The 12,972-nt window shown below is 45.2% G+C and overlaps 1 protein-coding gene across 1 annotated transcript; it reads right to left on the bottom strand.

Annotated features, from left to right (window-relative positions):
- Window positions 1-4,464: 4,464 nt before the first annotated feature.
- rtn4rl2b (reticulon 4 receptor-like 2b) lies at window positions 4,465-9,638 on the bottom strand. The gene is made up of 4 exons (XM_010901629.3): window positions 9,498-9,638; window positions 7,839-8,065; window positions 7,351-7,584; window positions 4,465-7,098 (listed from the first exon to the last, which is right to left on the bottom strand). Exons 1-4 carry the CDS (start codon window positions 9,553-9,555, stop codon window positions 6,253-6,255), a joined length of 1,365 nt encoding a protein of 454 aa, XP_010899931.1. The 5' UTR covers window positions 9,556-9,638; the 3' UTR covers window positions 4,465-6,252.
- Between the last annotated feature and the right edge of the window lie 3,334 nt (window positions 9,639-12,972).

Here is a 12,972-nt window from a genome sequence, read left to right as displayed (position 1 = left end):
GTGTGTGATCCAGGACTTGGCAACTCTTAGAAACAGTGTGGTTGTGATAATGACTGATCCGATCTGATGTTGATGTTTATGGTGCAGTTATCTATGGACTGGGTGCAATGCTTGGATTATAATAAGACATGAGTTTGGTTGTCAGTGTAAGTCCCGTTAGTTAATACAGTGGGCCCAGACCGGTTTTGGCAGTGATGACAGTGAATGTTTTTCTCAGTTATTTCAGCCCCTGTTATTACTCGTCCGATCTGGCACACCATTCCTTCCAAAGATTTACAGGATCTGCATTCACTTTGTAATCCGGGGCCTCTAAATTTACAAATTAAGTACTGCCTATAAGCTACTGTCTCCCTCTTGGTTTATTCCTCTCTGATCCCAGCCTGTCTGATCCCAGCCCGGATTTACCCGTTTCCCATCATTCCATACAAGCCCTGGTTGGCATCCTGAATGCTGGTTGGCTGAAAGCTGTGGTATATAATACGATATAACATTCATTTTAATTTATACTTTTGTAAATTGTTTAGCAATCGTTTCAGAATAACTAAGGTACCTCACATTTGGAACAGATTGAAGGAACCCCCCAACTTTGGATGTTCATCCACCTCATAGTGTTGACTTATGACCTGGCTATGACCCAGAAACTAAACCGTGCCGTTAATAGAAACAAAGTTGTAGCGGGTGCAGTGGGTCTTTAATACTAGAGACAACGTGAGTGTTTCGAATTCGTTTGCTTACTTATTTGGGTGCGAAGGATCTGTCAATGCTAACATTTGATGATGAGTGTGAATCCAGAAATACACTGGAAATATTTACACTTCCCTCTCAAATCCGCTAACATCCCTCTCACACTTCATGTTGTCATCAATTCCGTATTTACTTAGTGCGGCGTACCAAAGACAAGCACTAAAAGCAGATGGGTGGTTTATAGTGAAGGTTCACTAGTGTTTAGTTATATGGAATTTTAAATTACAAAATGTTCCCTTGTACACAAGGAGGACGACCTGAGCATGAAATTTGGAGTTAGGCTTAACGTGACAATTCCTCTTTCTCTGTGTTTGTTCCTTGGCATGATGAGGTCTTCCTTTGTCTTCCCCTTCGAGTCAATAATGGATGCCAGTCACATTCTTTTTGGTAGTAGGTGCACTGATGCTGCACTTATGTTAATCGAATTTAATAGAATAGGAGATAGAAATGGCAAAGATGTGTCTCTGGTACACAGAAGCAGAAACAGTGAATCATCCAACTTTCCAACAAAAACACCCAGTCAGATTTTAATTAATCTATTTCAGTCTGTGACCCCCTGTAACCACCCTGTAAGCTTTCTGTAGCTTTCTCTCTGGTCCCATTCACGTCACTGGGGGTGGCTGGGTTTGAGCTGCGTGAATAAGACATCCGTGCGAAGACACACGTCACCAAACACGCCAACGACACGCCAACTCACGCAAACACACACTCTGGGCAGCCAAGACAAATGCTGCCATCTGGGAGAGATAGATAGAGAGAGAGAGAGAGAGAGAGAGAGAGAGAGGGAGAGAGGGAGGGGGATGTAGTCAATATTTCAACAAAGGCAAAGTGACTGACAGGGTTAGAATTAGTTTCAGAAATATAAAAAGACTGACAACTGAACAAAAGAAAAGATAAGAAGGCAGACAGAATAAGAGTAAGAGCTTGGTGACGCATACACATCAACATCTACAGCCCGCTAATGGTGTCTCTGTCTGTTCCTGTCTGTTCCTGTCTGTTCCTGTCTGTTCCTGTCTGTTCCTAGAACCAGCTAGTGCTAATGAGCTCGGTAAATGGCCAATAAGACCGACGTATTCTAAAAACATACAGAATTATGATCACCACAGTTTTCAGAACATGACCAAACATATTGCAAACTGTACTTTGCTTTGTCCTTGGAGTACGGTTAAGAAAGAGGAACAGAAAGAAAGATAAAGAAAGGTAGGAAGAACAATTCAGAAAGAGACAAAAAGGATGAATGAAAAGGATGAAAAGACAGAATGAAACACAAATGGTAGGGAGTAAGATGTCATTAGAGGGGGGAAGGAGAGAACAAAAGAGGGAGAGAGAGGGTAAGGAAAGGGGGAGAGGGTAAGGAAAGAAGGAGAGAGAGGGTAAGGAAAGGGGGAGGGGGTAAGTAAAAGGGGGAGGGGGTAAGGAAAGAAGGTGAGAATTTGTGATGGCTTAGCAGAAACTGGGTGGTGATGAAATGTACCTGTGTGTCTTCTCACAGAGAAGATGACTTGGACAGAAACCCAGAAGGGAAAGCCAGGCAACAAATCACAAGTTATTTTAAAGTTATGTGCGCACATGTGCACGTATATGTGTGCATGTGTGTATGTGCATGTGTGTTTGTGCGTGTGTGTTTGTGCATGTGTGTTTGTGCGTGTGTGTTTGTGCGTGTGTGTTTGTGCGTGTGTGTTTGTGCGTGTGTGTTTGTGCATGTGTGTTTGTGCGTGTGTGTTTGTGCGTGTGTTTGTGCGGGTGTGTATGTGCATGTGTGTTTGTGTGTGCTGATCCGTCTGTATGTGCGTGTGTTTGTGCGTGTCTGTATGTGCATGTGTGTTTGTGTGTGTTGATCCGTCTGTATGTGTGTTGCTCCAGAGGGAATCTGTTGAGGGGGAGGTTGTTTTCCGGTGCTAAATGTCTGTCTTTTGCCACCTCTGCCACTGTCTCGTCCCTGACTCAAGCCCTCTGCCCCGAGACCAACGCGATGTTCCATCCCTGAGCTCTACAAACAGCAGTTCAGGGGACCAAATAAAATGGAGAGGATCTAGAAGCGAGAATGTAGTTGAAATCGTGCACACGCACACCCTCGCGCACACAAAGCACACCACTTCAACCAAAATAATATATCGTTTTAGGGGTTGAAAAGCAAATGTACACATTAAATGGGGCCAAAGTTAAGGATTTCTTAACAAAAACCATCAATCATGGTGTAAGCAAGGAAATACACAGAACACATGAGACGTTTTCATAACTTAGAGTGAACTTTTTGAAGGGGATTTGGATAGCGACACTTTTCTGGGCTCTGCATTAGAGTGCAATGACCCCAGTGTTTCAGATTTAATTCCAGGTTCACGATTAAGGAATTACACGTATTTTGTACACAGTCCCCCAGTCTGAGAGCCAAAAGTATTTTGGACAAACTGTGTCCAGCTTAGTAGCCCTGTTTAGAACTTGGTTACATATCCTTTGCATCACCTCAAGTCATCGACCGTTAGAAGTCAAACGCTGAGTATCTCCTCTGGTGATGCTCTGTCAGGCCTTCTTCCATTCCTTTTGGTTTCTGGGCCTTTTTACATTCAGTCGTGTGTTCGCCATGTGAAAGGCAGGCTCAGTTGGATTCAGATGGCCAGTCGAGAACTCTCTCCCCTAAAACGGGGCACCTATGTCCAAAATGTGCCTTAACTTCAAAACGTTTCACCCGATATTGTTGAAAACACCTTTACATTTAAGCTGACTCTCTGCACTTTAACCTCTTAATCATTTCAAATCCCAAGTGCTAGAATACAGAGTAACTGTCCAAATATGTCTTGAGCTCCCTGCATGTTACGTTAAAATTTATTTTAGTTGTCAGTTTATTACAATACAGATTTTTCCAATACATTTTGTTTTTATCAAATTAGATTTTTATTAATAACGTGCAGTTTTTTCCTCTGTATTCTCATGTCCATTCCTCTAGATCAGAGTAGTTCAATCCCTGTCCTGAAGCACTGAAAGGCAGTTTAAGGTGCAATGCAACACCTGGATGCAGCACATAGAGCCGTGGTCCACAGAAAAAAGACAAGAAAACCCAGAGGAACCTAATTGATATTAACTTAAAAACGCTGTCTGTGTGTCATTCATTATGCTCTCATATTCCTGAGTTGATTCATATTGTAGTTTTCCTTTGTTCTACTGTATTATGTAATAGTGTTCTTGTGTTATACTGTGTTATTTAATAGTGTTTTTGGGTTCTACTCTTTTATATAATAGTGTTGTGTTCTACTGTTTTTTAACATTGTTCCTGTGTTCTACTGTTCTATTATATGGTGTGGTGTTTGTGTTCTATAATAGTGTTTTTGTGTTTTACTCTTTTTTTAACATTGTTCCTGTGTTCTACTGTTCTATTATATAGTGTGGTGTTTGTGTTCTATGATAGTGTTTTTGTGTTCTACTGTTTTATATAATAGTCTTGTGTTCTACTGTTTTTTAACATTGTTCCTGTGTTCTACTGTTCTATTATATAGTGTGGTGTTTGTGTTCTATAATAGTGTTCCTGTGTTCTACTGTTCTATTATATAGTGTGGTGTTTGTGTTCTATAATAGTGTTTTTGTGTTCTACTGTTTTTTAACATTGTTCCTGTGTTCTACTGTTCTATTATATAGTGTGGTGTTTGCGTTCTATAATATTGTTCCTGTGTTCTATTATACAGTGGTCTAACATTTTGTAATATAGTCAGAGAACAGAGAAACTCCCACACAGTTCTGTTTTAGTAAAACCAATAGAAGTTTTTAATAAGTTTCATGAAACAGACAAAGCGGTATGACAGCTTCCTTCTTATTCCATTGGAACACAGCAGCAAGTGGAAGGAGTGGACTGGAACAAATGGCCGACCGTGTGTCTGTATGTGTGGTGTGTGTATGTATCTGCGCTGTATGTATGTGTGTGTGTGTGTGTGTGTGTGTCCGTGCGTGCGTGTGGGTGTGTGTGTTTGCGCGTGTAGCAGAGTTTGTGGTGTCTGATCAAACAACAGCATCTTCTGCTCTCAGTGAATCATGATGCTATGAGAAGTGATCATTAAATGCCTTTTAACACGGGCCAGAAACATGCGCACATTCAAGAGACGACTGGGGCACTCCTCGTCTGGTGCTGACCCATAGGTTGCAATCACTTATTTGGACTGGACGTAACCTGGGCTTCAGACACGTTCCCACAGGCTCCCCCCTGCACGGCTGTCCCTCTGCGAAGCTCACATGACTATCAATGCGTAGGGGACACAGAATGGCCAGGAGGCCTTCAAAACACCAGGACTACAAGGACCTTTGAGGGGTACAGGGAACAAATCTGAATCTTTGCTCACGGCACATCAAAAAAAACAGAATGGCGTCAATCCGGTTCATAGCGACAATCACCGGAGGCCACCTTGGAAATCAGACGAAGGCCGAGACGAAGGCTGAGACGAAGGCTTCATACACTGGACTACACAGCAGTGTCATGTATGTCGCTCCCTATGTGACTATTATGTCACTGCATATGTACAGCGTTAAAGTGTCACATATTCACAAAACACGTGTCGCCTTTTACCGGCGGTGTGCGCAGAAACAAATGTTGCAAATGACGAGAGGGACGACATTCTCATTCTCACCTTCAGTCACTCACTGGTACTGTAACCTGGCACCTGACCTAGTGTGTGGTATATATTTCTTGCTGTCCTCTTACTCTCACAATCTCCGCTTCTCTCTCTTCTATCCTGTCTTGGCAGCGTCCTGTCTTCATCTTGTCATCCCTATTCTCTTCTTCCCATGTAGATTCTCACCCTCGTTTACACACTCCGCGGTACCCATTCTGCATCACTGATGCATTGCCCTCCCCTCCTCGATGACCAGTGTTTTGCTGATCTGGTGGGTGGAGCCCTGCGGCAGCCGCGGTAACCTGGTGTCTCTGCCCTCTCGGATTCAAAGGTCAGGAGTGAAAGGTCAGTGAACGAGATAGAAATGACATCAAATCAGAAACCAAAAAGAGTTGCATTTGAAAATGTACTTTCATAGTGGTGGTTGACAATAGAGAGCGCTTGGCGCCTTACACATTAGCCAAAGTCCTACAACGCCTGCGTTGTCGACCACAAGTACAAATCAGTTGTTGTGCGGCTAGAATACTTTAAGCTCACCCCCGTCTTACCGAGCAGGTATGAATTTAATACGGTGGTGTGTTGTGGTACCATACATGTATGTACGGCTGTGTGCTGTGGAATTGCTTGCCGTGCCGTTGTGCTGTCACGGCAACAGAACCTGGTGCTATGAGGTCACCCGAGTAGTGAGCCTAGGCCCATGTGCAGCAGTGGGGCCTTCCAGTCTTATCACGCGTTCCTCAATGGTGCTCCAGACACTACCTCCCTACTGCCTGCCTGCTCCTGTGTCAGTGTACTGCCCCCTGGAGGCCAGGGGGGAAACTGAACGGAATCAAGATCCAGGTGTGTAGAGAAGATATGGCAGGGAGAGAACAACTGGAGGAAAGGAGAGGCTGAGGAAAGGAGAGGTCGCTGTTCAGCCAAAGAGAAGGTGGATGGAGAGAGTCAGCACAGAAAGAGAGAGCAGAGCGAGGGAGGAGGGAGTGAGGGAGGAGGAGGCGGAGAAGGGGGGGAGGACCGGAGTGTCATAGCCGGGCGGGCACTCGAGCTCAAAGCAGCGCACCGAGGAGTCTTCGTTCCCATAGTTGGCCCAGTACTCCTCCTGGTCCACCTTGGGCAAATTCAACTCCTCCTCGGCAAGCTCGTACTTAGAGGAGGAGGGGGAGGAGAGCTGGTGTGGTAACGCCTTGACCGTCTCTGAGCTCTTCTGGAAAACTGACTTGGACGAGGCGGCAGACTTGTGCTTGGAGAACCACCACCGGGTCTTGGTGCTGAAGGTGGTGGTGGTGGTGCCTGCCAGGGACCCGGGGTCAGGGAGGGGGCAAAGGGCAAAGTCCATCTCCCGGAGGAAACGCAGGTCCTGTCCGCGGCGGGTCGACGGGGAGGTGCACATAAGCTCGGAGGAGGAGACACGCGCCTCACGGAACCACGCCCAGAGGGGGCGCGCCTCACAGCCGCAGGACCACGGGTTCCCGTTGAGACGGAGGAACTGGACCGAGGACGCGTCCTTCATGACCTGACCCGGGAGCTCCGCCATGGAGTTGTTGAACAGGTAGAGCATGGTCAGACGACCCAGGTCGCGGAAGGCGCGGCGGTTCACCTGGCGGATGCGATTGTCGTGGAGCAGGAGACGGTCCAGGTTGACCAGGCCGCGGAACACGTTCTCAGACAGCGCGCGAATGCGGTTGCCGTGCAAGAACAGGTGGGTTAGGTTCACCAGGTCGGAGAAGAGGTCATCCTGGAGGAAGTGAAGCTGGTTCTCCTGCAGGAAAGTAGGATATTGTCAGTGTACGTGTGTGTGTGTGTGTGTATGTGTGTGTGTTTGTTTGTTGTTGTTGTCGTAGATCTCCAATTGTAAAACAATTATATTATTCTTAACTGAGCTGCTCGGAAAAACAAAGAATGAATAAAAAACTATTTATAGAGTGTGAGTATTTGTGCGTGTGTTTTTGTGTGTATTTGTGTGTTTGTGTCCCGGTGTTTGTCTGTGAGTGTGTACAGTGCGTGTCCCTACCTGCAGGTAGAGGAACTGCAGGCTGTAGAGCTTGAGGAAGAGGTCGTGGGGGAGGGCCGCCAGCTTGCAGCGGTGCATGTGCAGGCTCTGCAGCTTCTCCAGTCCCCGGAACGCTCCGCCCTCCAGTCGGCGTAGAGAAGGGTTGTCACCCAGGTCCAGCTCTTCTAGAACCCTCAGGTTGCTGAAGGCTCCGGCCTCAATGAACGTGATGTTGTTGGCGTAGAGCCACAGTACCTGGAGGGGTTGAGGGGAGGGAAGTAATGCAGAGGTTACACCACCACCCAGCTCCTAGGCTGAGGGTAATGTATGAGGAGGCAATGTCTGGATGGATACTGTCACTTACTGACCTAATGATTCACTCACCGGACCGAGCATCTCTCAGTTTTAATGCGGACCACAATTCTACACATTCAGCTGCATATTTTCAGACAAGCTAACAACCCCTTTTGCAGAAACACACTCGCACACAACAAGAGAAACCTTCTCACCTGTGTCTCGAAGCCGAAGGTGTCCGATCTGAGTTCAGTGATGCGGTTGTTCTGCAGAAAGACGCGCTGGGAGTCGTAGGGGACTCCGGACGGCACGGTGGTGAAGTTCTGAGACTGGCAGCTGACCGTCATGGGGGACGGGTAACACACACACAGTCTTGGACACGCCCCGGCCCCGCTCGGCTTCACCGCCACCAACCATACCACCAACCACAGAACGAGCCCACCTAAAACGGGAGGGGGGGGGGTAAGATCAGGCCAAACTCTGTGACCATGTGGTTTCGCTCTAATAGTTAATTGTCTCTGTTGTTGTGTCATCTAAGCCCTGGGTCAGCGCAGTGGAAAAATAACAACGACAGATACAGGAAACTGTGAGGCCTGTCAGCAAAAGGAAGTGAGAAAAAGAGCAATTGAGATGCTGAGCTGTTTTCAGCACTTGGAGCTGTCCAGTCGACTGGTGCTGATATGACTAGCGAAGTGCAGAGTTACCCCACTGTCATTACCATACGGACTGTAACTGGTTTGAACTGGCGCTCATCCATAATAAATGAGATTTCAGAAGTGTTCCATCTATCCATCTCCAGCTGCTCATGTTTCACAGTCTCATTATGACGGGTTTATAATTCTGAGAACATGAGTATCCTAGAATAAACAGCTAATGAATCTTCTTCTCTTATGGTTCAAACTGCTATCAGGTTCTATAACATGAGCCGAGCTTGTCAAACAAGATTTATCCTAGTAGCCTTAATACACGAGTCAAATTCACAAAAAGTTTAGATCACCAAGAGGTTAAGGAGTGCAGACACATACAATTAGGTAATCCGGGCCGGCTCTGTATCGCTCTGCATGGTTTATTTATTAGCGGTTTGGCAAGCTCAGATAACATTACAAAAAGCGTCCGCGGAAAAAGAAAATTAGGCTACATTAAAAAATTATCGCCTGTCCATTCAGCTTCCCTCGTAAGATTTTCCAAGCACCTCACCTTCTAACCACGTGACCACAGAGCGAGTTAATTCAGAACGCACCGGACGTGGAAAGGACATGCGCTCGCGTAAGAGACATAAAATACCCTGTTTGGTTCTTGCTTATTAAAAACGACCATTTTACATTGCTTCATTGCTTTGTTTTTATACTTATAACATACAGCATTTTGCAAAAGTTATAGGCATTTGAAAGTTTAATCAAATGTATTTATTTGGGTAGTGTTTATTTGTGTGTATATACATATATATGACTATATACATGCCTACATATATTATGTATATATTTATTATTAAAAAAAGTTCGACTATCAGGTGCGTAAGAGTTTTGCACAGTTCTGTATACGAAGTGGTCTTAACAAACGTAAACACCACGGTGCGTATCAGTCGCATTGGAAACCGGACGAATCTGTGGTGTCTGGAGGTTTGAAATGATAGAGGTTCCTTTAAGTGTATGTTTTTCTTTTTGCAAGAATCAGATATTTACTTCAATAACTATTGAAACAAGTGAATACCTGGCCGGTGAGGGCATGGTCAACTCCGTGTTCTAGCTGCAGGCGCATGCACTGAGAAGGACATCTACCGTGGGAAACTTCATGCTCTCCCTCATTACCACCAACAGCTAATTTCCAGAAAAACAAATATGTAACTTGCAATTAAAAAACTGAAGTGAACTTACTCTTGAAGTTGTGGATGATGGAGCTCCGAGATCTCCGTGCAGTCGAACGAGACTCCATCTCGAACCAAAGCCGAAAGCGAGTTAGCCTTAGCGCTGAAAAAGTGCCTGCTATCTCTGCTGAAATCCAGCTCTGGTGACCGATTCGGTGGGATTGAGTGAGTGACTGTCAGAAGCCCAGGACTGGATTTATACTAGATGAGCTCGCGCCCACTAATGTGGGCAGCGGCGGAATCTCTCATACGTCACACTGTATGGCTCAGACTCGCGCGGGCGAGGAGGAGTGGTTGGGGTGAATGAATTGTTCAGAGGAGGAAGCTACTGGAAAGGAGAAGACGGTCACGGTGATGTGTGTATGTGTTGTGTATGTATGTTTGCGTGCGTGCGTCCGCGTGCATGCATGTGGTCGGGCGGCACGATTCCAGCGAATTGAGTTTGGCCCACAAATGGGGTTTGGAGACGTAGGTGGGAAAGGCACATTTGGAATACATTTGTATTACTATTATTTGTGATCTTTCTTGCACAACTTGTCTTGGAGATAGATTAGTCGGACAATTAGTCTGAGGAATAGCAAGAGAGTTAGAATAGGCTATGTTTAATTATTTTGTACTTTATGAAAAAGATGCACTAGGCTGTAAAACTAGACTCATTAGACATCATGAACCATGTTTACAAAGATCTGTCTGTAAGGATCTAAATTGAGACAATTGTTTATATAAGTAACATATTTCTCAAGGCTCTCTAAAGAACCGTTCAATATATATTGTGGCAAAAAAGTGTTCAGATGGGTTTACAATTATTTACAGAGAACCGTTATTAGTGTTCTTTGTACAGTTGTGTCGTTTGCCAGAAGACAACTCGCTAGGGTGCGCGTTTTCACATGACTGTAGAACAAATCCTCCCTTAACAGTAGTCCCAAACCTGTCAAATAAAATGCATTAGCAATTCAAAGGTTTTATTTAAACATTTCAGAAATAGACGGACATGTGTGATGATTTGAATACAGCCTACGTCCTTGCAGCTATAGTATTCACGTCATTTAGGACATGTTGGGTGTTGTATGGACAACTGACTTCTAACGCACTGGAGCGCTTTGTATGAAAAGACAAGTTGAAGCAAATGTTCCATGTTATGGTTATAATAAATATATATATGTTTTAAAAACACATGTTATTTCCCCGGTTTACTGAAATTAAGGAAATACTGCTCAATGTGTGGGTTGTCTATGCATGTGTTTTATGTGTGTGTGTTTGTGTCTTGTTTTCATCACTTGTGGGGTCAACCTGAACAATGTCACTTGTGGGGAAATTTTTCTGGTCCCCACAAATCAAAAGTCAATTTCCGGCTTAGGTTTGGGGTCAAACCTGCAATGAACTTAGTTAGAATTGTGGTTTCTTTAAGGTCCAGGCATTGTTGGTTAAGTTTAGTGTTAAGGTAAGGCATTACATTTAGGTAAATGTTACTTTATTGAGGTTAAGGTTAGGGTGAGGTTTCGATTAGGGTTAAGTTAAGGTTAGGGTAAGGGTTATGTTTAGGGTTAAGATTAGGGAAAGGGAACATTGAATATTGTTTTTCTGGTCCCCACAAGTTACAAAAACGAGGATGTGTGTGTGTGTATGTGTGTTACCTTTGTGTGTGTTATTTAAGATTGTGTGTGTGTGAATGCACATGCCTGCCCGTGTGTATGTTGAGACATGTTTCGGGGGCGGGTTGAGTCAGAACGATCCCGTTCATCCATGACTCGGGTCAAGGCTGTTCCATTTTCAGCCTCATGATGCATGCAGTCTGTCCCCAACACAGAAGGACAACAATGGCCACTCAGGAGAAGGTCAGGTCTGCAATCTGTCTTAAAGTGTGTGACGTCCTTCATCAGCAGAGAACCTCGTTCTTTGTGCTCCTTTGGGACCCCCTGCTTCGAAGCCTGGGCATTCTAACCAGTCTTTTTCCCTCTACCAAAATCATGGTCGTAGCTTTAATTCTGGGGTTTAGAAATTCCCAAAATAAGTTTTACTGAAATACCAGTTAGAGGGGTGGGGGTAATATAGGTGGGGGATAGGGGATGGGGCTGACAGCTGACTGAGGGGGGCCCCCCTCCCTTTATCACACACTCATGAGTGGGCAGTGTGTGTGTTTGTGTTAGTAATCTGCCGATGACCTATTACAGCAGTCAGATATCACACGCCTTCACCGAACCTCCGTCGTTCTGTCTCTCTCACTCTCTGGTCTCCCTCCACTCACACACTCTTCACCGATCTGGTGTACTAACATTTGAGCTGGTGTCAACACAACATGTCGAAAAAGACATGTCCTCCTGTCTTGACACATGCTGACCCCAACTCTTCTGCAACACAGCCGTGCACCGACCCGAGGCCGCCTTCACCCACCAAGGGACAGATACTGTCCACAGTGCAGTCAGAGCCGCCAGGGCACGTTTCTACCGTCTCAGTACGGCACACATGTACGGGCAGGCAGACTCATCAACACCTACAGCGCCACAGGGGAGGGTGGGTGTGGACTCCCATGGTGGGTCTCCGCTGTGCGATTGGCTGATGAGGCAGACCCATGGCCTGAGTGGACCGCCCACTCCCACGTTTTAACATTTAAGTCAATTAGCAGAAGTGCTAAGCCAGAGTGAGTTACGGTACTGAGGGCATTCATTTTCATACTCTTATTATTCTTCGCCTCCCCCCCCATGGGAATGGAACCCACAACCTCTACCAACTGAGCTTCAGGGTCTCTGACACACACACAAACACCCAGTGTAGATATCCAATCAGCGCTTTAAGTAGAACTATTTCTGCCATGCAGTGGCTAATAGTGAACTGTGAGAACTGCAAGGTTCTTTTGCTTTGCCGAAACATATTGGTGAAGTAGGCCACAATAAATGTTTTCAGTACCAGACCTGGCTTAACTGTTGTGACACAATTTCATTTAAATAACATGAACATAAAATGTGAATACAGTTTTCAATTCACTAGCAATGGGTTTCTCTCGTTGTGGCATTAGGTGAAACAGACGCGCAGTGGCCCAAACACTGACCTGGGAGGCTATAAACCCAAAACAATGTTGTTTACTGAGAAACAGACACGACGTTCTTGGTGGAGAAAGTCCTAACTACGATTTGGACTTCTCTAATTGTGTTTATGGAGCAGTGAGGACCTACAGAACAAGACTGCCTACATCACGACTCATTTCACTCCAGTACACACAGACGGAGACATCGTCCATAGATCTAAGTAGCTGTGGGGATTATCAGTCAGAAAAATGTCCCACGCTGCCTTGAAAAGGGGGTGTGTGACATTTGCCATTTTGATCCTTTTACACTATAAGAAAATGTATCTCCGGCACAAATCTGGCATCAACACTGTCGTTCATCTACAACCTAAACTATCGTAAAAGCAACATCATTTTCACTAGATTTTTTTTTTGTGTTTGATAGGCTAAATTACACATTTTATTGGCATGTCACTCCAAAGTG

Source organism: Esox lucius, chromosome 4 (genome assembly GCF_011004845.1).
Source record: "Esox lucius isolate fEsoLuc1 chromosome 4, fEsoLuc1.pri, whole genome shotgun sequence".
NCBI classification, from domain to species: domain Eukaryota; kingdom Metazoa; phylum Chordata; class Actinopteri; order Esociformes; family Esocidae; genus Esox; species Esox lucius.
The sequence above is the reverse complement of the archived record's forward strand: the minus strand, read 5'-3'. Positions and strand labels throughout refer to the sequence as shown.